Genomic DNA, 26,998 nt, shown 5'->3' with positions numbered 1-26,998 from the left:
ACTGATACTTGATACTCTACCAAAATATGTACCAAATAGAGCCTTGTCCTCGTGGCCATAACACATTATGGAAACGGGCATTGCCCCGTCCGCTCCTGACGCAGAGTCTCTTGAATAGCCTCCAGCTCCTTTCTTCCCTTTCCCTCAAAGTACTTCGGGCCCAGGTCAGGAGTATAATAACCGTGCGGATAATACTTGTCGCCATCATCACCAGGCAAGGGCTGCCCAAGAGCCCACTTGAACCATGCCACAGGTCCCCAGCGATTCCAGATCGTAGGCTGTACATAGAACGGGGCGCCTTCATATATCAGTACCCAGTTTCGGCCGTGTTTATTGGGCTTCTCAGCGAATACGTCCAACCGCATGCAATTTGGGCGTGGGAGAGCCAGATATCGCAGGTATAGTTGACGTAGCTTGAATATCGACGCGAAAGTGAGACTAAAGAAGGCTGGAGGTGGTTTCATCCTAGATAATAGTTATCAGGTCATGTTTTCCCATATAATAACCCTGCAAAAGCATACATCATTGCGTTTCGCAAGCGTTCATCCATGAGATATGAGACGAAATACTCGCCGAGTGGCTTCATGAATCCAGGTAGGTTGTATACCAACACATCGATTGTCTTATCTGCAATCTCCTTATTGCGTGGATGAGGCTTCATATGCTGAGCCTCGTATTGCTGGCTCCAAGCACCTATCTCCTCCAGCCAATGGATGCCATCCTGGAAGCCACTCTTACCTGAGGGGAGGACATCATAGCTGATACCCAATGCATCGCCGAGACTCTTCCAGTATGTACCGATGGCGCAACGTTCCATCTCTGTCATCTCGCGCCACTCATATAGTCTCACAAAACGGATTGGTTCGATGGCGAAGAGGCTCAGCGTGTAGAGCATGTCTGCTTCGAGAATCTTTCCGCTGGCTCGGTATCCCTTGTGTAGGAACTTTGTTCGGGCTATTGCTGTTTGTGCCCGTTCTGAGCTTGGGTCAAAGGCCATGAACTCGCCGATTAATGTTCCCGTGTCGGCATATCTTTTGAATGAAGTGGCAGAGTCGGAGAATTGGGAAGTTTTTAGAAGAAGGGTGGAGATGGTTGGGATTCCATATGTCTGTCCACGTTAGCTATACTATAATGCCGTATGCCATCGTCATAACATACACGGAAGAGTGCAAATTGGAGTGACTTGAGAATGATGAAGGGAAACTCGGTCTGCATGATGGTCTTTTGGATAGCCCAAGCATCTTGGTCGGTCATTTGGCCCATTGATTCTCTTGTCGAATAGTAACTATACTTTCGGTGTAGAATGCGTCGCCGTTGGAATCGAAGGGAAGATGCTAGCACTAGATATGCGACTACTCCTAATAAGACACATAGTATCTGCTCCGATGGCGAGGATCGCAATACAGCACCGAGCAAAGGTGCATCTGCCAGTGTTCGGAACATAGAGGGCGATGCCATATCTTCAAGACTCCGATGGAACAAGTATAAAATATGGGATACTGCAGTGAAAGTAGTATTTATTTGAATAACTTTTGAGACCCATGGCTTGACTATTTTATATGTTCCATGCTCACAATTTCCCAACCGATTCTACCACTAGCTATGCAGCATATCCATGGCAATGAAGATAGCCAAAGAGAATAAGCCCATTTAGTGGCTCATCTAAAAGAACGAGCGGACCGAGGAACAATCACTGTCCCGCGCGGGGAAGTCCCAGAGCCTAACTGCACAATATGGTATCATGACAGGCGAATGCGACAACTAGGTCTGCTGTATAGGGCAGTCCTGGCACAAGGACGAATGAATGCTATCCTGAGTGGAATGACAAGACATATAGCCGAGGTTTTCAACCAAATCCGAATCATTCGACCCCGAAACTGTTATTCTGGAACTGTGAAGTAGGATCGACCAACCAGATATCGACATACGAAGCATAATGACAGCATAAGGATTCACATCCTCGGTATATCGGCTGGAAGTGGATGAACTGGTGTCATACGACCTTAGTCAAATAGCAGCAGCATAACAGTATCGAAATAGAGTGTCGGACCACAGAGATGCCGGGGATCATCACAAACGCAGGATGGGGTGTTGGTGGATGAGGGGGATCAGCATCACATGAAACCAAGAAAAGCCTCATCTTTCTACAGATGTTCGACTATACAATGATAATTGAATAGGTATGGAATAACTCATTCTGACTGGAATGCATTGCATAAATCACACCAAACAGTATCATGAACTATGAACTGTATCAAGCATGCGCTCACAAACTAGGCATTCTGCGCCTTAATATAAGGAATCCCAGTGAGCTTGAAAGCCCTCTCACTCAAAACTGGGTCTACTAGTGGCTTCAAGCGATTATGAGGATCATCTTCCCCATCACGCTGGGCGACATTGGACCCAGTATGCTTCGCATTCGGCCAGTGCGTAGTACCAACACGACGATCAAAGGCATCTTTCTTGCGCAGCAGGTCCTCCTGGGTCGCATCTGCAACAGGCATAAAGCAGGTATAGATGGCAAAACGTGGCTGGCTGTTCTTTGGACTCAGGTTGTAGTGAGGCGTGCGTGAGTCCCAGAGAAGAAGATCACCGGGTTCAGCGCAGAGCTTTTCCCACTTGCAGCCGTGGTCATCCAGCCATTTCATGCCGCGCTCGGTGAAGCCATACCATTCTGGGGTCCAGGCGGGGATTCTTTCTTCGTCGGCCATTTCTTTGTGGAATTGTTCGGATAAAAGGTGGCCGCCACGACACACAATCAGTCCGCCGTCTTCTGGGCCATTGGGAAGCAGGTTGACCAGTCCTTGCATGCAGCGGAATCCATGCTTTTCAGGGTCCTGATCCTGGTGTGGCCATGGCTTGTTGGGAGCAATGTCGGTGCGACTGACATGACATTAGAATACTGAGGGCTGTAACGAAAATATATGAGAATGTTCACATACTTGGGAAATTGGAAGTTGATGGCATCGAAAGACACAATAAGATCCTCATCGTCATAGATCTTCTCGAAGGCACTGACAACTCCCGGCTCACTTCGAACGCCCCAGACAAAGTTCTCATGAGGGAGTGCGTAGTTTAGACACATGCCCTTCTCATTGATCAAGGGAAGCTTGTCTTTGTGCGCAGTAGCCAAATCCTTTCGGTCAAATCCCAGTTCACTATGATTCTCTGGTCAGTTCGACCTAGGAAGAGCATTGTCCAAGTATAACTTACAAGCCCTCTAGCCAGGAGAACATCTCATCGGCATACTTCATAGCCTTTTCTTTGGGAATAGCGCCTTTGACGATAGCGAACCCATCTCTGGTCAAATCGTCTCTGAAATCACCAAAGGGCCTATCAGTGCCATCAACACGCATGCGACCAAAGCCATGCAAGTTTGGATTGACCTGGGCGGTCTCAACAACGGCTGTTGTAGTAGACATGCTGAGTAGATACAAAAGTGAGCCGTAAAACTCCAGCGTACCAGCTCCTTAAATGGTTAACAGCTTTCAAGAAATACTAGTTTTTTCATGACTGCCCACATAAAATATTCAGCAAATCATCAAGTGAGGTTTGATTACTTCGATTGGCCCTCGGCTTCTCAACTATGCGTTCCCCCGGTGTTCGGAAAGTGGAGGTGGGGGAAGTCAACCTTGAACTTTCTTGGTGAAATAGTAGATAATCAGGTAAGAAACTTGGAAGTTCTACTGTAAACATTTGAATCATGGCGCCGTTTCGCATCGTCATCGTGGGCGGTGGCATCGCAGGCTTCACGGCTGCCATTGCCCTCCGTGGAGCCAACAGACATATCACAATCCTCGAACAATCGGGCTTGAACAAGGAGATTGGCGCTTTGATTTCTTTGCAGCCGAATGCTTCGAGGATTATGGAGTCCAAGTGGAATCTGAGCCAGGAACTCTTGGAGGCGCGGCAAATGGTGGATGAAGGATTCCGGATATACAACACAGAAGGAAAGCTGGTCAACACTATACCTTTGCTGACAAAGAAAAAGTATGGTGCGGAGCGTCTCTTGTTTCATCGGAGAGATCTCCATGAGGCACTGAAAAGTGCAGCTGTCTCACCCATGCGGGCAGGAGATCCAGCCATTGTGCGAGTCACGTCGAGGGTTGTTGACTGTGACGTACTGAAAGGAACAGTCACTCTGGACGGAGGTGAAATAGTCGAAGGAGACGTTATTATTGGTGCAGATGGAATGTAAGGTGTGAGTTCTTTTGAACAAGTACTAATTGCTAACATAGGAGTTGCTTAGCCATAGCGTTCTTCGAAAACATGTACTCGAGGAAGCACCTAGTCCTATGCCGACCGGCCATTCTGGTGAGACTGACTAGAACAATATATCGGTGATTGGTTTAGCTAATCTTTAATAGCATATCGACTTATGGTTCGTTGCATTGCTCATCCTATAAACAGCCCAGCTGATTCTCTAGATGCCAACAGAAATCCTTGAAAAGGAAGAACCTGAATTTTGTGCTAAGATCAATCCCCGAGAGCCTTTCACCTCGATGATCGTCGCTCACGACTGTCGTCTCATCATGGGACCCGGAAGACAAGGCGAGGTTTATGGGATTGTCGCTTTAGTGCCGGATGGTATGCACAAACCCATCTTTTCAGGGTAATGCTAACAATGGACATAGACCAAATGAACGAGGATCCCCATGCAAAACAGTCTTGGGTTGCAGAGGGAGACTTGGAAAAGATGATGCAGACTTTTGCCGACTTTCCGTCCTGGGTCAAAAATATCTTCAAGTATGATTCCAAGGCCATGCGCATCTTTCTTAGAAGACTGCTTACCATTCACAAAAGACACTCCGCCGATCTGGGCCTTTGGCAACTACGGGATCTTGTAGGCTCTCCTATCAAATTTGTCTTACGTAGCTCACAAGTACAGGATCCTTTGAAAACGTGGCATCGTGGCCGTGTAATCATCATTGGAGATGCCGCACATGCCATGTTACCAACGCAAGGTCAGGGGGCCAGTCAAGCAATCGAGGACTCTGAAGCTCTTGGAGCATTCTTTGATGAGATCATTGAACCACCATCTGCTGAAGTCCTTACAAAAGCACTCGAGGTACGACATTCAATAGAATGACTGGAACACAGACAAAACAAAGAACAAGTGGCTAAACAAATGCAGGATATCTTCCAGGTACGCTACAAACGTGCAAGTCTGATCCAGGCATATAGTCGGCAAGCAGCCAAGCCAGCAACAGCCCAGGGAAATAAAGTAGTTACAATGTATGTATGAGCAAGACCCTTGGCGGAGTAGAGACTAATTCTTTAGGAAACCGGACGAGTTCATGGACTTCAACTGCAGATATGACGGGGCCAAAGAATGGCAACAGCTTAGAGAATAGTAAGAATATGATATTTTTTGAGTGAATCGTTCAGAGGCTCTTACAAGTGTGAACATCTCACTCACTTAGAGAGGTGTGAACAAAGTAATCTGTATTCCCCCTTTGAAGACTCTAGGGACTGTCCAAATACCGAACCTCAACTGTCTACGCATTTCTGACCTTATAAAGCCAACATTTCCCCGCAAATGTGGAGTAAAGACTGCAGTCAGTCGCATATAGCTTTGACCCTATTGGATGTTGAACGGGCCAAAGTGGCCCGCAAAAGAACCGCGTCCCGATCGCCCATATAAACGGCTCTCAACTTCCTCAATCCTCTCAAGATGCCTCATGTCCGACGTTCAAACTCCACGACACTCCTCACGGGGTAAGAATGGCACCCATCACTGCCCACACTGCGGCAAAGGGTACGAACGACCAGATCATTTGGCGCGTCATTTAGATTCTCGTGAGTGTCTCTATTACCTCGGGAGATATCTGGCTGACGAAACTTTGAGATCGCAACGAAAGAACCTATCAATGTCGGATTTGCCAGCGCGGATTTAATCGCCGGTGAGCATGGGATGTTCTAGAGACCAGTTGGCTGAGCTCATGAAGTCAGAGATGTCCTTCAGCGACACCAAGCAGTTCACGAAAAAGATGCGAACGAGGGCAAGAAAACACCTCGCCGCGCACGAGAGCGAGCAATCAAGGCTTGCGACGCTTGCGCGACCGCTAAATTGAGTTGCGACAACGAAAGACCGTGTCAAGTAAGGGCTTTTAGATCTCGACTAGGCCGCTTGTTAATTGTTTCAGAGATGCCAATCAAAGCAGATTGAATGCGTTGCAAAGCGCCCTCGACTCAGCAATGAGGATCATGCTTCACTTCCTCAATTCTCCCCGATAACTACAACGCCGGATTCGAGTCTCTCGGATTTGAGTGTACCCCCTGCAACGGAGTACTCAGGCGGCCATGGAATTTACGACTCCAATTTCGCACAAGAGCTTACCCTAGATCCATTTCTTCCAGATACTGTGCCGGTATATCCTAACCTGAACAATTTCCCAGCCTTTTTTGAGCAGGTTATGCTACCAAATGTCGAAATGGAAATCCCACAAGAAACACAGCAGCCTCGTGGCGTATTCGACTTCATGCTAGATACCGATTTCATTTCCCCCGAAAACGATCTTTTTGATACAAATTTCATGCCTGACCTTGATCGAATACTGGATACTGGACCCTCCATTTGCGGATCTGAAGATCTACAGAATTCTCAACTTGGTGATCATGAGTCGGCAAGCAGGCGAGCAGCTGCCTTCCGAAAGTCTTTCTGGTATGTGAAAGTTTTCCGGATTGTATTAATTTGTTCAGGTCTAAATTTTGTAGGCTTTGGGTGCCAGAAAAGAACCAACATGCGTTCAGCGAGGAGAGAAGGATTCCTCTCCGAGATGGGGACACTATCCCACCGAAGCATCGAAACCGACTCGAGGTTCTGCAAATACCAGGGAAACTATCCATGCACTCACGAGATGATATCTTCAAATTGGTCGTTCGAACGGCCGGTTCTCGACTTTCAGTTTCCTCTTTCCCTTCTGCTGAGTACCTGGATACGCTGATCAAAGTCGGCATTGGAAAGCGAACAGAGACCGATGCATGGATCCATCCATATACGTTTTACGATCAGAAGTTGAGACCTGAATTGTTGACTGGCTTGGTCGCAGCAGGATGTGTATGCTGCGGATTGACGTCTATCAACAAAACTGGGATCGTTCTACAGGAAATCACCAGAGTATCCCTGGCTCAACTTGTATGACTTTCACTTTCCAAAATAGTCGACTCTTGGCTAAGCGTTTGTTTATTCCATTAGGTCGAGGATGATAACAGTGTTTTGCGCGATCTGCAGTGGCTACAAGCATCGATGCTCTGGTTAGATATTGGCATCTTCTGTGGCTATAGACGAAAGATGCAAATAGCCGAAAGCTATCTACAACCACTGTGTACTGTATGGACACTGAAGAACAAACTCCATGGGTTGAGTTGACCTTTACAGGCTTTCCGACGTGCTGCGGCATTTGACAGATCTATATACTCGGTCATAACACCTTATTTGGCTGGTGAGGACGACCAGTCTTTGAATAATGTCTGGCATGAGTGGGTAAGACAAGAATCACTTAAGCGGTACGTATCAATCTCTAACTAGTCAGGTATTGAGGCTAACAGAACTAGATTGGCTTACCATCTATTTGGTCACGATATAGAGGTTGCCATGGCTATGAACCGCCCGGCTCTTACTTCATATACGGAGTTAACATTACCCTTCCCTGCTGCAAGAGATCTCTGGCTCGCACCTACAGCTACTGCATGGAGAGATCTTTGGAATACAAAGTACCGTGTTGTAGAGGTGTCGGACTTCAGTCTCCGAGACTTATTATCTGATCCGTCATTAATGACACATATCCCCATTGAGATGGACTTTGATATTGCAAGAACTGCATTGTTACAGGGAATGGCCAGCCAGGTGTGGGAAACTCGCCAACAGCTGATTTTATCCCAGGGATCGCAGCCTAGCACCCGTGCTATGGCTCGACTGTGGCTACAAAGCAGACAAGATGATCTGTAGGTTTACCATGTCCTCTGTGACTTTGATGCTGACCGTTCAAGTTATACCACCTTGAAGTCCATATCTGAGAATCCACCGACGCCTCCACCTGTGACAACATTACTCAACGAGTTTGTACTGATGTACCTCCACATTGATATTGATGCCATCCAACGATTTGTTGGTAAACTCGGGGACCTGGATGCTCGCCGAGCATACCCTCGTCTTCGAGACTGGAGTCACACAAAAGAAGCACGGACGAGTATCTGGCATGCTGGTCAGGCTTTGCGTGCTGCACGAGCTGTTAATACGTATCAGCTACGTGGATTCGATGCTATGGCTATCTACCACGCTGCGTTGGTTTTGTGGGTATACGGGCTACTCCAGTGCGGAGAGTTAAAGCAGCTTGAAGCCAAGACACCCATGAGTGAAACAGACTTGCCACCATGTGTTTTACTTGATGGGCCAGAAGACAAGGTGACCAAAGCGTTCTTGGGTCATGGTATTGGTCGCCCAGGACTGACAATGACCCGGGGTGGTCCCGATGGGGATACTCCAATGTTCTGTGAACTGAGCAAGCCACGCTCAGTCATGGTTATTGCTCGGCAGGTCTTTGAAGGGAATTGTCCTTGTCCTTTTCCGGAGGACCGTCTGCCACCAATGATCCAAAACTTGTGTGAGCTGATTGAGGATTTGGGGAATCTTCCATAATTTACAAGAGATAACAACCATGTACAATTTACCAGCCAACTAAACGATTCAATTAATTCAACCAACTATAAATCCTCGTATAAATTCCACTCCCCATTTGCCGAACATATCTCTCGAGCCAATGAGCGAAACCCTAAAGCCGTCGGATTGTGGGGGAAATTTCCCAGGGTAAAAGACCCTCGGCAATTGTGGGAAGTTGAGATTGACCAGCTCCAGTCTTGCTTGACATTCTCTAAAAGCCACTAAAACTATGCCCATCGAAATGTGAGGGGACTGTGCTGAAGAAAAAGGGAGACTTATCTCTCGCTTTCTGAATTCCCACTTCCCCTAAGAGTGCCATTACAGACATACCACATAACCGACATGGCTTCTGTAGCACAAAAGGCCAGAATTGAATACCTCGAAGATGTTGAGGTTAAAAAGACCAGGACGGGTGAGGTACTGGTTGATGAAAGGGGAGAAGTCCAGCGACTGCCTGTGCCTAGCAGCGATCCCAACGATCCGCTTAAGTTCACCAAGTGGGAGAAGTTAGGTGTCATTTTTAGTTGCTGCTGGTTCTGTAAGTCCCTCCTTGTTTCCCCATGTGAATACTACCCATGTGAATACTACTCAGACAATTCAGCGGTCATGTCCTTGTCGGTAGTTGGGGGATTGGGCGCCATCCTCGGCGTTTTCTTCGAGCTCTATATCCCTCAAGGTCACAGCTCGACGCAAATTGTCTGGCTGGCGACATTTCCGTCGTTGTTTGTCGGTATTGGTGAGTAGTCTAATCATAGGTTGCAAGTCCTGTGACTTAACTTTGATTGACTGGTAGGGAATTATCTGATCCTTCCGTTGGGTCTGGTATACGGTCGTCGACCAGCGACGATCGTCTCGATTGTTGTGCTTCTGGGGTCGACGATCGGTTGCGCTCTATCACAGACATTTGAGCAGCATCTTGGTCTTCGCATCCTTCAAGGACTCGCCACGGGTGCCACGGAATCGGTTAGTTGTCCTCTCAATTCCGACATTTCGAAGGAGAAGCTAAATGCAATGTTTCCACAGCTGCTCCCTCTCATGCTATCTGAGGTCACTTTTGTGCATCAGCGTGGGAAAGTATTTGGTGCATATTGGGCAACGCAGAATGTATTGACAAGCTGCTTGAATCTGGCCAGTTCGTATGAGGCCGCTGCTCTGGGATGGCGCTGGTTCTATTGGGTCTATGTCATTGCCGTCGGAGTGGGACTTGTTATTGTTGCATTGAGTTGCTTCGAGACAAGATACAAGCGACGTGCCCAAATTCTAAATAGCCAACTGGTCATCACTGATGGGTTTGGGGTCACTCAAGTGCTTACCGGAGCTCAAGCTCGGGCCTGTCTGCAAATGCAAGAAGCAGAAGATGATTCGATAATCCCGGATGCAGCGCGCCCAAAGAAAACGTATGTGCAGATGCTTAGCCCGGTTGGGCCTCCCACCAAGAATCCCGTTCGAACTGTGCTGATGGCTTGGTTCCATATGTTCGAGGCTTTCTCTTCCCCGGGCATTCTATATGCAACTCTTCTATCTTCAGTGGTGCTGGGGTCTTCTATCGGCATCTCGCTGACGTATGACGCTGTGCTTCAAAGCTATGGTTGGCCAGCCAAGAGTGTCGGTCTGATCAACCTGGGTGGTGTATTCGGTGGCTTCGGGGGTATGCTATATGCTGGAGTTTTCGGTGACTGGTTTATTCTCCGAATGGCCAAGCGCTCTGGTGGTGTTCATATCCCAGAACATCGGTTGATTCTGCTGATATTCCCTGGTATTCTTGCCGTTGTATCATTACTCCTCTACGGTTTCACTGCCGACAACAATGCCACTTGGGGAGGGCCATACATGGGATGGACGCTTTTCCAGGTGACCTTTGTCTCTGTTCTGATTTTGTCAACTTCATTCGCAGCGGAGGCCTGGGAGAAGAACCCCGGACCTGCATTGGTGGCTGTCGTTGGGACCAAAAACATCATCGCGTTTGGTGTCAGCTATGGTCTGACTCCCATGGTAGCCAAGTATAGCTATCCTACTGCGATGGGTATTTTGGCTGCAGTGACTGGGGCTATATTCCTAGTTGGAATCCCTGTTTATTTCTTCAATCCAGCTGTGAGTCTACACCGTGATCTTGATTTGACGCCAGATTATTGACCTGTGAACAGTGGCGCCGTTATAAGAAACGTCAGGAGTCGAAGTAGTCAGCTTGTGCTTGGGTAGGTGTTATTATAAATATGATGGGTACCGTAATATCCAATGGAATCCCCTAGCTGGAGCTATTGTATCAACTAAATGCATCGTGCACTGTGGACCCCGCCTAAATACCACAGCCTGTTGCGCTTAATATATGTCATGGAGAAAATTGAAGTACACCTGTGTAGATATGTGCAATAAGGTATATAAAATAAACTAATCATGTTTCATATCACTGAGTATGAATACAGTCAGACCAGACACACACTCTGCCAAAGACCCAACTCTCTGGCTCAAGGATTCCGAGGCTGTCCATTGCCAACCTGGCTGGTAATATTATAATCACCAAAGCAGGCCTCCTGGTACATAGCCTCCTTGTTCAGGTCTGGAATGGAACTGAGGAACTTTTCGACAGGGCAGAAACCATTCACTGAACCATCGCAGGCAGTGAGGCCATCCACAGGTACCGGTGCGTTGTTCAGCACAAAACGGATATAATCGGTAGTATTGGGCTCAGACGATAGATCTGGATTCTTGTACTTCTGCGGTTGGAGATTCTTAAACGAGATATCTTTCGGGCAGGTCCAGACCTCGGAAAACAGGCGGGCACCGAAGGGGGTCAATTGATTCAGGTTGAAGGTGCGACGTGGGGCTTGCGAGACTGATGTAGGCATTCCATGAGGACTATACTTGAAGTAATCCAGGCCCAGAGCTGTCAGTACAGAGACAATTATATCGTCATGAGACATATCCATATACACCGGCTGATCGAGCGGGAAGGTCTTGGTGTTGTCATCGTAGGTATAATTGATGCTGCTGTCGCTGCTCATGATTACCTTTGACTGCAGGCGTGCAGCTAGCTCCTGAACATAGCCAATCCCCTGGGCGCGACCACTAGGGGAGCCAAAACCATAGTTGCCATAGAATTGGAGGTCGGCAAAATATTCAAAGTCGCGCCATTCCTTCTCGGTAAAGAGCGCACAGAAGGAAGATTGGCCCAAAGTCGCATACTCGTACGGGCACATGTTAAACATGGCAACGATGTCAATAGTATCAAGCTTTAGATCTTCCGGCAAGTATACAGCGAAGCGCTTATGGGCGTCCTTAACGAGAGTCGGGGCAAAAGCTTCGGCAGCATTGTCACCCGGCTCTGTGCCTTTGGGGCAGGAATCGGTCGCCGAAAGGGTGTTGTTGAAATCATCAACCTCGGGGATGATGACCAAGTTGTACTCGGAATACGAGCTATTGGCTCCGGTATTGCCAAAGAAACCGCTTAGCCACCAGCGAGCACTCTCCAAGATCCGGGGGTAGGATGTCGTCCGGAAAGTGGGTTTCGGTCGTGATGTGCCATTGGAATACACATTCAGCGATGCATTCCAAGAAGCATCTCCACGGTCTGCACGGTAAAGCAACCGGCCGTACTGGCTCCAGAATAGTGCGCCGGAAGTGGCTTCAGTGGCGGCGCCGGTGGGAAGAAGTGTGTTCAAGCCAAGCATATACTCCCAATCGTTCAAAAAGGCAAGAGGACCGGTGCCAATCTTCTTGGATGGGTGCCTCTTTGTATAGTTGGCCAGTTTCTGAGCAAATGCCTCCATTCCCCCGCCATCCAGCGGCCACTGTGTCGGATACCGCTGCGCATGGCGGTGGAGCACATGCACCTGTGAAAGTTCACATTCTGAAGGAAAGCCCTTAGAGACATTAAAGTCTAAGGCGTCGGCGTAGGGGCTGAGATTGGCCCAACTGGCTTTCATGTCGAACCCCGAAGGATACGACAAGCCGGTAGGACCAGCAGCGACTGAGCTAGAGGAAGCCATTGCGGCACTCCCGCTCGCCAGGGCCAAGAGGGCGATCACAGAATGTACAGACGCCATGTTCAGAGCGTGAAAAGCCATAGAGCGACTGACTGAATCGAAACGCCATTTGAAAGACCGGCGGTGTTATATGAGTTGCGACTGAGGGGAAAGGATCGGCTGGATCCATTCCTAGTATAGGGGCCCGGAGGCTACAGTACGGTCCTTCTCCGCATGCGTGACGCAGAGGATCATGATCTTGGCCAACTAGAGTAACCTGTCGCGGGATCCTCCTTTGAAGGTGGAGAAATGCTTGGTTGCGACGGACGAACGTTATAGTCCGGAGGCTCCCTTTCTCCGTAGACCGACGGTTTCCTGCCAAGACAGTTGGAGACGACAACAACTCCATTTCGGGAATGGACAGGCTGCGCTTCTTATCAAGGTAAGATCTGTGTCGATCGTTGTTACTCGAAAGAAGTAAGTGACGTGTCGATCTCAACAACGAGGGACCAAGCTATACGAAAAGCCCCGAGAATGCCCTCGTATAGACCTTGGGGAACTGGGAACTGCTTCGAAGGAGAAATGAGGAGTCCTGCAATGCAAGACGCTCGTGACACCGATTTCGACTCATCACATTGGAGCTCCTGCAGGTGGCGTCAACGCACCGCTGGCAGGATCCCTTGCTGCACCGATGAAGAGCTTCAGCTGCACACCGATATGCCCCGGCCCGAAACACTTACTCGCTTACCTTGCACCGATTTGGGCCAGGGTGCGCGCCAGGGCAATGTGGCGGTTCGTATCCGACACGAGTGGATGGATCCTTCACGGTTGTGTGGCGCCAAGCGCCAGCCCAACGAGGTCGTGATAGCTAAATAAGGCTGGGCGCTAGTTAGCTCTCCTCGATTACGAGCGCGATCTATCTTGAGCCGCACGTGGAAGACATCTTAAAGCGCAAGGGACTCCCCCTTGAGGTCGCTGAGATTTCTCTCGCTGTTTTGATTCTTTTGCGCTTCAAAGTCGGGTACATCGACTGCATAATGCTGGCGCTCAATATCGTCTTATACGCCCTCTTGGGCACCTCCTTGGCCTTTGCCATCGTGGAGCTGGGACTGTCAGCTTTCTTAACTTCCGCATATACCGGGACCCGCGAGGTCGCGACCTGGAGCGCCTACTCGGGCTATTCCTACACAACAGTGAATGTAAAGGCCCCAGCCATTCTCGCATTCCTGGTATTCAGTGCCTGTTGGACGATCCTAGTGACGGCCGCGGCTTTGGTGCTGCCATGGCACTTCGCGAAGAAAGGCTTTGTTACTGCAAAGCTGAATACCATCCTCGCCTCGTGTTTTGTGGGTGTTTACTCTATCACCATGGTTTTTTGGCTGGCTTGCTTCGCCGATCTCGCCTCTCTGCTTGGTGGAGGAACCAGCGACTCACCTTACTTTAATGCTATTCTCGCATTTGGTGTGCTTCTTTGGTATGTTTCTCTGACTGTTGTAGCCTTCTTCAATACCCGACTAATGAATCACTCCACATATAGGTTGCTCTTCGTTGCCCTTGTGGTGTTTACAGTTCTTGCGATGTGTGGTGTGATGGCTTCTGACTGGGCTGGCTACCAGTCTTTGAGAAAGGACAAGGGTGTTGAGGGGGCCCAAACGAGTGGGCATGCTCATGATGTGCCGATGAGTACGACCCCTGTGGTTCCTGAAATGTCAGCTCGGGATGCTGAGGGTCTACATAACCAGCCGAGCAGCCAATCGCATAGTATCTCCTCGCCGTCGGCCGTTCATAGCGCCGAGCTCAACGGCGATAGCGTTCATGATAACAACACAGGTCGGACGGCGCAGATCAGTCCTGTTTGATTGATCCCGACGGCACTGGATCTCTCTTATGTTATACGCTCAAGGAGTAGTAATGGTTTTGACGATGGAAAATGGTAATATTTGCATGTTTCATCGTTTCTGATATCACTTATAGTACTAATATGTTATTGATATTTATTTCTGTTGCTATGAATCTAAGCATGCATACCTGCTATTTATCTCCCGATCTACAATTTCCCACTTTGTTGATCAACAAAGGTATTTGTATGAATAGACTATATCCCTACGAGCCAGGCTAGGCGAACATCTAGACATTCCAGTTATCTACTTATCTCACTCTGACTTCACTTCCTATGGCAATTATACGACCCCTTTTGGCTATTTCTAATCAAACTTTCATTTCTCTTTTCGGAGTCGGCTTGTTGACTCATTCATTTGCTCTCTACCATCTATTTTTCGATTATCTCTTTCCATGACACTTTGATCAAGACTTCGTTCAACCGTTTTATATCTACGTCAAAATGTCAACCCTAAGAACTCCTTCATCTATATCCCCTACCTCACCCCCCAAAACCCAACACTTGTCCCTATTATCTCAAGACACACGTCCCTTCACTTCAAGCAGCAATACAACATGCAGCGGCCTGTTGGGGAAATAACTACACCCGCACAACGGCTTTACTTGTTTACTGAGAATCAGATAATACAGGGGATTCTAGAGATACGCTTTTGCCTTCGAGCGCGATGACTGATTGCAGGGGAATCACGATGTCCTCCTCGAGCTAAGGGCCAACGACTCTCATCGAGAATGGACGCTGGAGGATACTATCCAAACTTTATATCAGAAGCACCTGAAAGCCAAGAAGCGTTGCCGGTTTCTGTCGACGTCATTTGCAATTAACTAATTACGAAGAAGCCAGCGCAAGCGCCGGTTCCTAAATTTATCTCTTAGGGGGTTTAAACCCCTAAATTCATCTCCTGTAGAGGAGTAAGGCCAAGTTTTTTGATCTTTAAAGAATGCCGATTCTGCTCTTCTTCATTCTCATTGTCCTCCCACCTTTTGGCGAAAGGAACACAGATGACCGTCACTCCCAAAATTGCGGGCTGACTTGAGCAAGCAACGGATGACATCGACGCTATGATTGAGGGCCTGCTAAAAGACTTCAAAATGAAGAGGTTCAACTCATATAAGTACGAGGAATCGACGATGGTCTTTGTCCGAATGTTCTGGCGGGTCTGGGCACGGTTTCAGAGCGTAATAACTCTTGAGCTTCTTGTCAGAGTTATTGGACCTTCCTTGGTTCGTCAAAATTAAGAGTCTGGGCTACAATTTATTGGATCAGACGAAGACACAATGAGGCACGGAGAGTTTGCCAAAAAAAAAAAAAAAGACAGAAAAAGAAAAAGGGGGGAAGGGGCTTGTTGGATAAAATAGCTGGCTGATGGAAGTCGAAAGACTCATGGCTGGGTAGGCCATCGATATATACATGGGACATAAGTACCTATGATAGCCCATCACTAATGGATCGTTATTTATACTAACATAGAAGTATGTCATGCCGACGTGTTTTTCTGTGATTATAAAGCTGCGTCTATGTCCGTGTAATGGTCAGCAAGTCCCTGTCCTGCTGAGACGAAGGGCCACGGAAGGTATGTAGGCCAATCTATCGCTTGAACAAACTATGCGCGTGTCGGAAGGCGACCTCCGGTCGCTGTAAACAAGGGACTAAGCTCAAGAAAAAAAGTGAAATGAAAAACAAACATGTATGTCCAGGATATAAAAACCGGCTGCAAAGCAATACCAGGCACGCAATGAGACTACAAAGAAACAGAGACTGAAGGTGCAATTAAGCGGTGGCCTCCTCCACGGTCTCGTGTCCCTCCTCGTGGCCGTGCTTAGACTTCTTCTTTTTCTCATTCTTGCCCTTCTTGCTCATGGCCTCGGCCATCAGTTCTTCAAAGGCCATGTAATCGCCCTCCTCCTCGGGATCGCGTGCGGCCTATAAAGGTTGTTAGCGTGGTGCATTCTGAACAGAATAGATATAAGCATGCCTTGGCATATATGTTTCCGGCAATGACCAGCGCGTGCGCTCGCTCAACGCACTTCTCCAGTCGAGTTCGCTTGGTGTCCAAAATTTGGTCACAAACATCACGCAAGACACTCTGGATCTCAAACTTGCTGCCACGCCAAGCGGCCGCAAGAATCTTGCCAGTAACCTTCTTCTCGTACTCGGCCTTCTTCTCATCGGTCCAGTCTTCACCACCTCGTTCTTCCATCTTGGCCATCTCTTCCATGGTCATCTTCGCATCAATGGCCGTGGAAATAGTAGTCCAAGTCTCCTTGGCAAGAGTGCCCTTGTCTTTCAGGCGAGAGAAGAAACCAGAAATACCAAGGAACTTCTGTGACTTGAGGAAGGAAGTACCCTTCTGAACGTATGTCTGACCAACGGCGTGGAGGATCTCCAGACCGAATGATTCCATCTTCAGGTTCTCGACTTCTAGGCGGATCTTCTCTTCAAAGGCATGAGATACATCCTTACCCTTGTCGGTCTCGGTCCACACGCTCAGTCGGTCAATGAGCTTGTTGGCCAGAGTGTTGACCCGCTCCTCGCGAGCCTTTTTCCGCTCTTCCTCGAAAGCCGTCAGGCGCTCCTGCTGCTCCCGGGACAGGCCCTTCTTCTTTTCCTTCTTGCGCAGCTCTTTCTCCTCCTGGGACAGACCAGCTGCCTCCATGCGCGCCTCTTCCTCGGACTTCTCCATCAGTGCCTGCTGGCCGAAATTCCGTCGTGGGGTGCTGGTGCCAGAGCTCTGCTCAGAAGTTCGTTTCTCGGCGGGACCAGCGGATGCAGCTGCTGCCCCAGTCGCGGAATTATGGGTTTCGGAAGCCGTGGCTGGATCGCCTCCTGCAGCCTTCAGCTCCTCGTCATGGATGTGCAGCTTCTCCTCCGCCGATTGGGCCAATTCTTCCTCCTCCATCTCCTGCATGGTGATGTCCATGGTTGCAGTTAGGTCCTTCATGAGAGAGATCTCGCCGATAAGATCAACGAAAGCCTCACCACCAAAAATCATGCTGAAGAACTCAGATGGATCCTCTGTACAAAGGAGGTCAGAAACGTCGGCGCCGGCACCAGTATTATCCATAGGGTAGACCAACCGAAACCACCACCAGGCACAGACTCTTCCTTGCCGAACTTGTCATATCGCTTCCGTAGATCTTCGTTGCTCAGAACTTGGTAGGCTTCGCCAATCTAAAGCATGAATGTGTTAGTTTCGTTGTTATCCATCTCTGTAGATTCGTAGTCATACGGCCTGGAAGCGTTCATGTGCGGTTTCATCGTTGGGGTTCTTGTCTGCAATGAACGGTCAGAGATGTCACGACAGTCGAGATCAAAACAGTCCCTACCAGGGTGAGTGACGATGGCTAGCTTGCGGTAGGCCTTCTTGATTTCGAGTTCGGTGGCCGTGGGCGGCACGCCGAGGGCATCGTAGTAGCTCGTATCCGCGACCATCTCTGCGAGCTCAAAGTAGAGGAAAGTAAAGTGAAGCCAAGTGTTTAGGCGGTGATATTTTTCGCTGATATCATGTGGGGGTTGTATGCATGGTTTGTCCCGGGTCACGTGGCAGCGAACTCTGCATTTAATTTCGCGGCTTCTCCCCTTTTCCCTTTTCTTCTTCCCCAATCCTCTTTTACTTTTTTCCTAATTTTCCCTGTTTTTCTTTTACTTCTTTAATATTGGACTCTGCCATTCATTCTCTGTAAGAGCCCCTTGGACGTCTGCACGTCCCTCTCCCCAACATGGGTCTCCTCGGCAATGCTGTCTACTATACTTTTCACCCCCTCCAATTGAGGTCTATCCTCCAATGGTATGTTCTTGAGTTCATCCACCATTTCTCAAGCCAAGCTAATTAGCCACGTCACAGGAAAGTCTGGCACAACCCGCCCCACGAGCGTAATGAAAAGAACGAGACGGAAAACCAAAAGCTTTGCTTCAAGTTCCTGGATAAGACGAGTCGTAGCTTCAGTGCCGTGATTAAAGAGTTACATCCTGAGCTGTTGCTTCCTATCTGCATTTTTTACTTGGTTCTCCGTGGGCTGGATACCATCGAGGATGACACCTCTATTGACTTGAAGACCAAGGAGCCTCTCCTGCGGGACTTCAAGAATATCCTAACACAAGACGGCTGGAACTTTACCGGCAACCGTCCTGAGGAGAAGGATCGCGAACTGCTGGTTCAGTTCGCCTGCGTCGTTACTGAGTTCAAAAATATGAAACCTGAATATCAGGCCATCATCAAGGACATCACTGACAAGATGGGCAACGGCATGGCCGACTACTGCGTGAAAGCAGAGAAGGACGATGCCAGTGTCAAGACCATTGAGGAGTACGACTTGTACTGCCACTATGTCGCCGGTCTGGTCGGCGAGGGTCTTACCCGTCTATTTGTCGAAGCCCAGTTCGGTAACCCTGCTCTATTGAAGCGTCCCAGGTTGCACAAGTCGATGGGACTCTTCCTGCAGAAGACCAACATCATCCGTGACATCCGCGAGGACTTTGACGATGATCGACGCTTCTGGCCCAAGGAAATCTGGTCCAAGCACGTCGACAACTTCGAGGATCTCTTCAAGCCTGAAAACTTGGATGCCGCTCTCAACTGTGGCTCCGAGATGGTCCTGAACGCCCTGGAGCATGGCGAAGAGTGTCTGTTTTACCTCGCTGGCTTGCGTGAGCAGAGTGTTTTCAACTTCTGTGCAATTCCGCAAGCCATGGCTATTGCCACTCTTGAGTTGTGTTTCCGCAACCCTGATATCTTCAAGCGGAACATCAAGATCACCAAGGGCGATGCCTGTGAGTTGATGCACCAGTCAACCCAGAACCTGCAGGTCCTGTGTGACACTTTCCGCAGACTCACCCGCGCTATTCACAAGAAGAACACCCCCAAGGACCCCAACTTCCTTAAGATCAGCATCACCTGCGGCAAGATCGAGAAGTTCATTGAGACTATCTTCCCGTCGCAGTCTGCTGAGGCCGCTCAGCGGAAGGTCACTGGCGAGCTCACTGCCGCCGAGGCCAAAAAGAAGGCAGAGGATGCCGAAAACAAGCAGGACATTTACTTCATGATGGCTCTGATGGGTACCATCGTTGCTATCGTCGCTGGTCTCATGATCTTCACAGCTTGGATGATGGGTGCTCGGTTCGATCTTGCCTTCAAGGAACTCCTTAATGGCAACTTCCGTCCGCCGCCCAAGCAGCTCGAACACCCCGAGCTTTGATTCAATTCTCATACCCACGGCGTTACGACCCTTTACTTTTTAATATTCGATTCCCCCTCCCGGCGGCACCTTGTTTTACTATTTTCGACCGCGACCGGTGCCGCGACGTGTCTTGATAATAACATACTTTTTTTCTTCTTCTTCCATGTGCATTCTAACCTCTCTCTCGACGCAGCTTTCCAGCACGGATGTCAAATTGCGATCCGGCCCTTCCATGGCCGAGGTTGTGCCGAAGAAGTGCTTATATTGAAAGGAGTTTTCTCCCTTTAGCCAGTGAGTACTAGATTTTTGTCCAACGGTTCGTCCGAGGTGGCAAACATCCATTGAAGATCTGGAACATTCCTGTATGCGTAGACTTTACTGTCCATAGTCTAATGATATTATCACGTTTACTTCCCCATCTTGACCAATTCAAATCCGCAATTGATCTCAGTATACGGTATATAATCACCAGCTTGAAATCAGGACGCCTAGCCAGTCTCTGTAGAGATAACTCCAAGACTTTCTAAACGGCTGAAAGAAATGCTGACAGAGGCACCAGCACTTCCGTCGAATCAGAAATCTCTGTTTTCTCATCACCCCGAATTCCCTGTCCTTTTCCACTCCCACTAACATTTCGTTTACTTCTAGTCGGCAGTGATTGCAAGTCCAACTGCCGGATGCATTGTCGGATTCCTGTGAGCCCACGATTCATTTTGCGGCCATCTTTTGTCCCCCAGATCAGACAGTTTTTCTACCCGCGACGCTTTTCAGACACAATGGTTTCCAAGAAGAACATGCCTCCAGCATCTGACTCCAGCGAGCCTCTGCCGGCCCTGTCCCCTAGCGATTTCCGAACTTATAACCGAATGTCAGAACAAATGGAAGCATTTGTAAGCTTATCAATCCCAATATACACACCCAGAGCCAAGATCACTAACTCCAACCCAGCATAGCCATTTCCGTTTAACATGGAACCAACTGTGGGAGGCTTGTAACAGTACTGGAAAGCGACCCGGTGGTCTGTCGGCTCGTCAAATGATCATGATGGGGCTGCAGTTCTGCTCGCAGTTGGATTTCCACCACTCTATCGAAGAACAACATATTTTTCCCGTGCTGGCAAAGAAGATGCCCGAATTCCGGAAAGAGCTTGAACTGTTGAGCCAGCACAAGCAGATTCATGCTGGACTTGAGAAGCTTGAGAAGTACCTTGGAGATTGTCGTTCTGGCGAGGAAGACATGCGCCGTGAAGAGGTGAAACGTTTGATGGAAGGATTTGGAGAGGTCCTGTGGACGCATTTGGATCAGGAGGTGCAGACTCTACGCGCAGAGAACATGCGCAAATTCTGGTCGCTTGAGGAGATGCGTCGCCTGCCTATGTGACGTTGGACGTGTTTAATGACTGCCCCTTGATGATTTCGTTTAATTTCTTCCTCGCACCTATGCCCACCTTCCAGCATTGTGCTTTCGCATGTGATGTTAATGTCATGCTGAATATGTATTCTCAACCAATCCTTGATCATGTTTCTCGTGGAAAAGAGCGTTATTTGACCTCCTTTGTGTGCCGGCATGTGGCCTGACCATTCTTAGTTGACTCCATGCCATGCGACAAGGACGAGACAAACCACTCACAAACCAATTGATAAGAGTAAGATCTGCAGATCCTTTTGTCGATCACCAGATGCAAGATTGGCTTTTAACGACACGCCCACCTGTTCCGATCTGCACGAAAGGACTATGCAGTTCAACTCAGGCAGTCAATGAATTAAGACAGTGACCCAACGCCCGAAGAACTCTGCTAACAGGGTATTCTGTTCGCGGAAGATGATTTTAGAAACAAGCCAACCACAGCGGAGTGTGGCGGCCGAGGAATGCGAACCTGTTGCCATCCCTTGGCTGGTATGTGGACTAACTTTTTCGACGCGGTGACGTCGTGAGATGCGCGCTTCCATGAGTCTCGTGAAAGTGAGATCTGCCTGTCCACGTCGAGTGACCACGGCATGTCCTATTCGCGTGTTCTTGCGTGTCCGAGTACAATATTCGTGCCCGGAGTGTCAACGCATGCAATTTTGTTGTTCGCCCACTTGAAGTTGATCTTTTAAGGTCTGCAGCTATACAAGGAACATTCTGAACCACATGAAACACTGGGTTTATACACCATGTTCGTTGTCCAACTCAAAGACAATGGGTGAAACTTGAATTTAGGCGCATCTCGTGGCATTCAGACATCGGGATCTGACATCGCCGATCTTAGACCGATCCGTCGCGACTGTCAGATGTTACTGTCCCCAGGAATGTTACTAGCAGACACGCAAGCTCTTAACGACTCAGTTGACTGCTGTTTGATGTTCTCATGACGATAACGTGATGCTCGACGCGCGGAAAAGGAGGAAGATCAACACAGAAACACCTGCAGGAACACCAATAAGCATGCTGCTCCTTACAGTGTCACCCCAACACCTGAAGAAACATGCTTTTTGTCTCTCTCCATCTCTCCACTCTGCGGGTCCAAGACGATGTCTCAGCCGGTGCTCAGGTCATCGGGGCCACTACTACACCACGAGCACTATTTCCCCATGCGGGGGGAGAGTGATGATGTGCCGCATGCAATTCATCTGAACAATAAGATATAAGTACTATTGTGGCCATCTATCAACCCCGCCAGGTATCTCACGTTGCGATCCCGTGCCTTATCGTTGTATACTTCCTGGCTCAATCCTAATCTACGCCTACCACCGCCATCATGAAGTTCACCACCACGATCCTGACCACCGCTGTTCTAGCAGGCACATCTCTTGCAGCCCCCCGAAGTGGCCTGGCTGATCGCCTGCGGGCCCGCGGCGTCCTTTCACACCAGTCGAACCCGTCCGAGAGGAATGGCGTTCTGCTCAAGGAGGGATCCGAAGGAGCCAATGTTGAGTACAGCAAGAACTGGGCCGGTGTTGTGCGCGAGAAGCCTCCTGCCAGCGCTACCTACACTGCGGTCTCAGCTACCTTCACTGTCCCCGAGCCAACAGCCACCGATGACTCTGATGATATGCAGGCTGTGTCCGCCTGGGTTGGTATTGACGGGGATACCTACACCCAGGCAATTCTGCAGACCGGTATCGATGCCTACATTCAGAATGGTGAGAAGACCTACGATGCCTGGTATGAGTGGTACCCCCAGAACGCCGAAAACTTCGACCTCGACCTGACAGCTGGCGATGTGATTGTCGCCAAAGTTGAATCGTCTTCATCCAGCAAGGGTGTTGCCATTCTTGAGAATAAGTCCACTGGTCAGAGCGTGACAAAGTCTCTGAATGCGCCCTCCACCTCTGCCACTCTCGGCGGCCAGAACGCCGAATGGATCGTTGAGGACTTTAACTCCGGCAGCACCATGGTTCCCCTCGCCGACTTTGGCAAGGTAGATTTCACTGGTGCCCAGGCCAAGGCTGATGGTGCCGACTACGGTGTCAACAATGCCGCTATTCTGGATATCCAGCAGAATGGCAATGTTAAGGCTCATGTCAAGATTCTCAGTGACACTGAATTCTCTGTCGTCTACCAGTGATTCGAAGAGTATATACCCGATAATTGTTGATACTTGGCGTTCGTGGACTGGCGTTTTTCTTTACTGGGGCGGTTTTATTTGATTTTGTACCTTAAAGGAGTTGGCGGACTGTGCCACAAATAGATTCGGGAGTATAATATTGTATGTAATCTCAGGGTACTGGAAATTCACCTCATATTGATCACAACTGAACCAAAGCATGCTTGAACACATTAACTGCATCGCACTGCTGCTTGATGCGCCTTAACGTCTCGTAATTACTCCCATATATTGCCTTCATATCAACCTTCTTTAGTTCAGTGAGTGGAAGATAAGCTGAGGCAAAATGCTAGATGGATCTGTCCTCATTATTTGTTCATTGAATTTGTGTGCTCATTCAAGTGTTTCTTCCAGCCTGTCTGCATCGAGAACTGTAGGCAAGATTTCCATAACAAAGTGTGGACTACGAGTGTCCCAAACATTCTCCATTATGGGCTGTGGGGTGCAAGCATGCAACTCATGTATTGCAAACATAGCGGACGGGTCGCTAGGCTTCAACGGCGCAAACTTGCTGATTACATCGATAATTTTGTTGGTGATACGATCACTTATGGGGAGTTAGCACAGTTGGTGGAAGACTGGCACAGAATCCGTTCAAGAAAAGGGTTCTTATGGTAACAGATGCCCAAGCTGCCCTTGCTCAGGATCCAGGCAATGGATTATTGAAATACCAACTTGTTTTTGGTCAAGGACGTGGTGTTGCATGGGATTTGGGAAAGACATGGAATTTCAAGCAGGACATCACCGCACAAACAGCGGAGGAATGGGCCAAAGAGAATCTTGTGTAGTGTAATTGTACACCATTGGATGACATTTGAACGCGGTTCAAATGAACACAATATTATTTAATATCTTAAAAGCCTGAGCGAAATATCAGTTGGCCACACTTCGGGGAAAGAAAAGTTCGCCGATCTCGCGGGGCATTTTCATGTTTCCTCACGGCTTCCACCTCCCTTCTTCACTTCAGCTCCCACCATGAAAATACAAATAACTCCAGCGAAGTTCCCCGAAGACGCGGAAGCCATTCTCGTTTTGTTTTCCGGGTACGCCGCCTCGCTCAAAATCGACCTGAGCTTCCAGTCATTCCAAGAGGAGCTGGATTCACTCCCGGGAAAATATGCTTCGTCCCAGGGAGGCGCGCTATTGATCGCACGAGGTCAGGCTCAATTAGGTCGCAACGGTGATTCATCGGCTGATTCCTCTACCCCGCGATACCCTGCCCTCGGATGTGTCGCATTGCGGCGTAGTCCCGATGGCTGGTGTGAAATGAAGCGTCTCTATGTCCTCGAGGAAGCACGAGGAAAACGCTTGGGTGAAAAGCTTGTAGCGGCCATCCTTGCACAAGCTAGGGCTCTTGGTTATCGTGGTATCCGACTGGACACTCTGCCCGAGATGACTGCGGCACAGCGACTATATCGAAAATATGGATTTGTGGACATCCAACCATACTACGAAACTCCAATTGAAAGGACTGTGTTCATGGGTTGTGAATTTTGCGATCACAAAGTTCAATGACCGTGGAGATGAACTAGATGAACTTGACGTTTGACATTTCATAAAAAGACTACATGTATATAGGAACGATTGATCAAATGTAAGTCAAATTTGATACACGAGTTCCATCGTTTTGGGGCTCAATGCGTATCTTTCACCAAGAAGACCGATGTAATTGAGTCTGATACAGAAAATGGTGTGGATGCACTGCGGAGCACAGGGTATCAATTCTGGTGATCCCACTGGCACTCCTAGGCGGACATGGAAATCCATGCCACTTCCGCTTATACATCAAGGGCCCAGAATTGAGAGACCATGCCATGCCATATATAGGCCGAAGACAGGTAGATCTTGCCCAAAATAAGTCAATTATGGAGTTTCATCTAATTTGAACTCCCTGTTATTATGTTTTGCCTCACTTTTCTCGGAGATACCGCTCGGAGATGACTAGATTCGGAAAGGTACCCGACAAAAGCAATACTATAAATCTATCAAAGAATTTTGTCGCTTGATTGATATTTGCAGTCCATAAACCTTTGAGTCATGACCGTGACAGACAAGCCTCTCGATGTCCTCGTTGTCGGAGCCGGGATCGCTGGCCTCTCCGCAGCTATTGCTCTTGGCATACAAGGTCACCGCGTTGTGGTAAGATCCCAAAACTCAGCGAACTCTTGTCATGTTGACCGCCACTTCAGATGTTGGAAAAGTCGGCGTTTTTGAGAGAAGCCGGTGCTGCGATCCATTTGCCACCAAATTGCACGGCACTACTCCGCTGGATGGGCATTGATCCTCTCGATTTCGGAGGTACCTTGATACATGAAGTCTGTCATCGCAGTCAACGAATCCTTCATGACGCTGATTGCTTGGTCTTTTAGATGCACCGATACGGGTATGAGGGAGACTTGATATCTAAGAAAGAGTTCGATGATGTACGCCATCTCTGGCAAGCAGTGAGTGCATGAGGGATATTCCATGATTATTCTCCAAGTCTAACTTGCATCGAGGAGTTCTACCTCGTGCATCGGGTTGATTTACACAATCATCTCAAAAAGCGCGCCCTGGAGACCGCAACTCTCCATACTCAATGCAAGATCATCAACGTAGAACTTGATGGAGCGTATCCATCAGTGACCCTCGAAGATGGTCGTATTTTCAAGGCCGACCTGCTTCTCGGTGCAGATGGAATTCATGTATGAGTTTCATGTGTTCATGACACTCGCGATTATGTACTGACCCTTCCCAAGTCTCAGCTTCGCCAGAGTGTCGCTCCCGGTTCTCCATCTCCGTACGCTGTTGGAAAGTCATGCTTTCGCTGGCTTCTTCCAACGGAGGAATTGAGACAGTACGAAAACACATTCGACTTCGTTAAAGATCCAGGAGTGTTTATTGAATGGTCATCCGACGACCGACGACTTGTGGCCTATCCTTGCTCTGACAATAAGGTGTTCAATATATGTGCTTTTATGCCCTCGAAAGAAAGCAAAACAGACACCCATAGGGGCGGTAAGCTTCGGTTCATACTCCTAGCTGATGGTTCGCTCACAAATTCAAACAGGATGTCAAGCCACTGGAGACAAGGCGACCATTGCCAACGCCTTTTCGATGTTCTCTCCGGGTGTGAGAAGACTAATTGAAAGCGCAGAGGATGATCCTAAGGTGTGGGATTTGTATGACATGAAGTCGCTACCAACCTGGACCAAAGGTCATGCCGCTCTTCTGGGAGATGCAGCACATCCATTCCAACCATGTAAGTGATGGCCTGAGTTACACTCCTGCGACTTACTGATCACTCAATGCTTTGCTAGATATGGGCCAAGGAGCAGCCATGGCGATCGAAGATGCAGTTTGCATTGCGACCTTGCTTCCGCAGGGAACTGCGCCTGAGACCGTTCGATCCCGTCTTGAAATGTATGAGATATCTCGTCGAGCTCGTGTCGAGTTCGTTCTTCATTACACTCGATTGAACGGGCGGGATGAAAACGACACGTCAAGTGGCAGGATGACGAGTAAGTTCCTCGTGTTCCTGATGATGCACCCTAAAGCTGACAATGGTAGCCGATGAAATGGTGAAGGTCATGGGGATCTGTTTCTCACACAACGTCATTGACCACTCCACACAGCTGCTGGAAGTTCAATAGACTAAGGACCCGAGTAAACAGGATTGGAGTGTGCAGTGATGTACATCCGGCGATCTTCCCATGAAATGAACACTTCTGT

At 48.7% G+C, this 26,998-nt stretch overlaps 12 protein-coding genes across 12 annotated transcripts; 8 read left to right on the top strand and 4 right to left on the bottom strand.

The window, feature by feature from the left end:
• Positions 1 to 65: 65 nt before the first annotated feature.
• On the bottom strand, positions 66 to 1,254 carry PENARI_c019G10590 (uncharacterized protein; the record flags this gene model as incomplete). The annotated part of the gene is made up of 3 exons (XM_022634878.1): positions 66 to 465; positions 522 to 1,108; positions 1,159 to 1,254. The coding sequence occupies 3 exons, from the start codon at positions 1,252 to 1,254 to the stop codon at positions 66 to 68; spliced, it is 1,083 nt and encodes a 360-aa protein (XP_022485347.1).
• Positions 1,255 to 2,273: 1,019 nt separating this feature from the next.
• On the bottom strand, positions 2,274 to 3,422 carry PENARI_c019G03308 (uncharacterized protein; the record flags this gene model as incomplete). Its single annotated transcript, XM_022634746.1, has 3 exons — positions 2,274 to 2,883; positions 2,943 to 3,158; positions 3,214 to 3,422. 3 exons carry the CDS (start codon positions 3,420 to 3,422, stop codon positions 2,274 to 2,276), a joined length of 1,035 nt encoding a protein of 344 aa, XP_022485264.1.
• A 281-nt stretch (positions 3,423 to 3,703) lies between these two features.
• Positions 3,704 to 8,684, top strand: PENARI_c019G08879 (uncharacterized protein; the record flags this gene model as incomplete). Its single annotated transcript, XM_022634846.1, has 15 exons — positions 3,704 to 4,194; positions 4,250 to 4,314; positions 4,368 to 4,381; positions 4,428 to 4,587; positions 4,635 to 5,068; positions 5,135 to 5,235; positions 5,282 to 5,353; positions 6,197 to 6,664; positions 6,718 to 7,060; positions 7,109 to 7,138; positions 7,199 to 7,333; positions 7,382 to 7,509; positions 7,558 to 7,947; positions 7,993 to 8,606; positions 8,677 to 8,684. 15 exons carry the CDS (start codon positions 3,704 to 3,706, stop codon positions 8,682 to 8,684), a joined length of 3,453 nt encoding a protein of 1,150 aa, XP_022485287.1.
• A 320-nt stretch (positions 8,685 to 9,004) lies between these two features.
• On the top strand, positions 9,005 to 10,795 carry PENARI_c019G02922 (uncharacterized protein; the record flags this gene model as incomplete). Its single annotated transcript, XM_022634737.1, has 4 exons — positions 9,005 to 9,200; positions 9,264 to 9,398; positions 9,456 to 9,625; positions 9,686 to 10,795. The coding sequence occupies 4 exons, from the start codon at positions 9,005 to 9,007 to the stop codon at positions 10,793 to 10,795; spliced, it is 1,611 nt and encodes a 536-aa protein (XP_022485340.1).
• A 332-nt stretch (positions 10,796 to 11,127) lies between these two features.
• Positions 11,128 to 12,648, bottom strand: PENARI_c019G10259 (histidine phosphatase family protein; the record flags this gene model as incomplete). The annotated part of the gene is made up of 1 exon (XM_022634871.1): positions 11,128 to 12,648. The coding sequence occupies one exon, from the start codon at positions 12,646 to 12,648 to the stop codon at positions 11,128 to 11,130; it is 1,521 nt and encodes a 506-aa protein (XP_022485382.1).
• Positions 12,649 to 13,661: 1,013 nt separating this feature from the next.
• PENARI_c019G00605 (uncharacterized protein) lies at positions 13,662 to 14,483 on the top strand (the record flags this gene model as incomplete). Its single annotated transcript, XM_022634696.1, has 2 exons — positions 13,662 to 14,098; positions 14,162 to 14,483. 2 exons carry the CDS (start codon positions 13,662 to 13,664, stop codon positions 14,481 to 14,483), a joined length of 759 nt encoding a protein of 252 aa, XP_022485356.1.
• A 1,808-nt stretch (positions 14,484 to 16,291) lies between these two features.
• Positions 16,292 to 17,953, bottom strand: PENARI_c019G07988 (DnaJ domain protein; the record flags this gene model as incomplete). The annotated part of the gene is made up of 5 exons (XM_022634831.1): positions 16,292 to 16,444; positions 16,524 to 17,536; positions 17,599 to 17,692; positions 17,751 to 17,794; positions 17,848 to 17,953. The coding sequence occupies 5 exons, from the start codon at positions 17,951 to 17,953 to the stop codon at positions 16,292 to 16,294; spliced, it is 1,410 nt and encodes a 469-aa protein (XP_022485449.1).
• Positions 17,954 to 18,240: 287 nt separating this feature from the next.
• erg9 (bifunctional farnesyl-diphosphate farnesyltransferase/squalene synthase) lies at positions 18,241 to 19,716 on the top strand (the record flags this gene model as incomplete). Its single annotated transcript, XM_022634829.1, has 2 exons — positions 18,241 to 18,308; positions 18,366 to 19,716. 2 exons carry the CDS (start codon positions 18,241 to 18,243, stop codon positions 19,714 to 19,716), a joined length of 1,419 nt encoding a protein of 472 aa, XP_022485260.1.
• A 758-nt stretch (positions 19,717 to 20,474) lies between these two features.
• PENARI_c019G06946 (hemerythrin domain-containing protein) lies at positions 20,475 to 21,078 on the top strand (the record flags this gene model as incomplete). Its single annotated transcript, XM_022634811.1, has 2 exons — positions 20,475 to 20,588; positions 20,647 to 21,078. The coding sequence occupies 2 exons, from the start codon at positions 20,475 to 20,477 to the stop codon at positions 21,076 to 21,078; spliced, it is 546 nt and encodes a 181-aa protein (XP_022485334.1).
• A 1,360-nt stretch (positions 21,079 to 22,438) lies between these two features.
• PENARI_c019G01515 (A4/G1 family peptidase) lies at positions 22,439 to 23,248 on the top strand (the record flags this gene model as incomplete). The annotated part of the gene is made up of 1 exon (XM_022634714.1): positions 22,439 to 23,248. One exon carries the CDS (start codon positions 22,439 to 22,441, stop codon positions 23,246 to 23,248), a length of 810 nt encoding a protein of 269 aa, XP_022485320.1.
• Positions 23,249 to 24,262: 1,014 nt separating this feature from the next.
• Positions 24,263 to 24,802, top strand: PENARI_c019G03773 (uncharacterized protein; the record flags this gene model as incomplete). The annotated part of the gene is made up of 1 exon (XM_022634756.1): positions 24,263 to 24,802. One exon carries the CDS (start codon positions 24,263 to 24,265, stop codon positions 24,800 to 24,802), a length of 540 nt encoding a protein of 179 aa, XP_022485355.1.
• A 522-nt stretch (positions 24,803 to 25,324) lies between these two features.
• PENARI_c019G10664 (FAD-dependent oxidoreductase) lies at positions 25,325 to 26,919 on the top strand (the record flags this gene model as incomplete). Its single annotated transcript, XM_022634879.1, has 8 exons — positions 25,325 to 25,426; positions 25,477 to 25,602; positions 25,657 to 25,731; positions 25,786 to 25,971; positions 26,026 to 26,284; positions 26,337 to 26,528; positions 26,587 to 26,787; positions 26,837 to 26,919. 8 exons carry the CDS (start codon positions 25,325 to 25,327, stop codon positions 26,917 to 26,919), a joined length of 1,224 nt encoding a protein of 407 aa, XP_022485434.1.
• Positions 26,920 to 26,998: the final 79 nt, after the last annotated feature.

The sequence above is a fragment of the Penicillium arizonense genome (genome assembly GCF_001773325.1).
Source record: "Penicillium arizonense strain CBS 141311 chromosome Unknown PENARI_contig019, whole genome shotgun sequence".
In the NCBI taxonomy this organism is placed as follows: domain Eukaryota; kingdom Fungi; phylum Ascomycota; class Eurotiomycetes; order Eurotiales; family Aspergillaceae; genus Penicillium; species Penicillium arizonense.
Note: the sequence above shows the minus strand (reverse complement) of the source record. Positions and strands in the feature narration are given on the sequence as shown.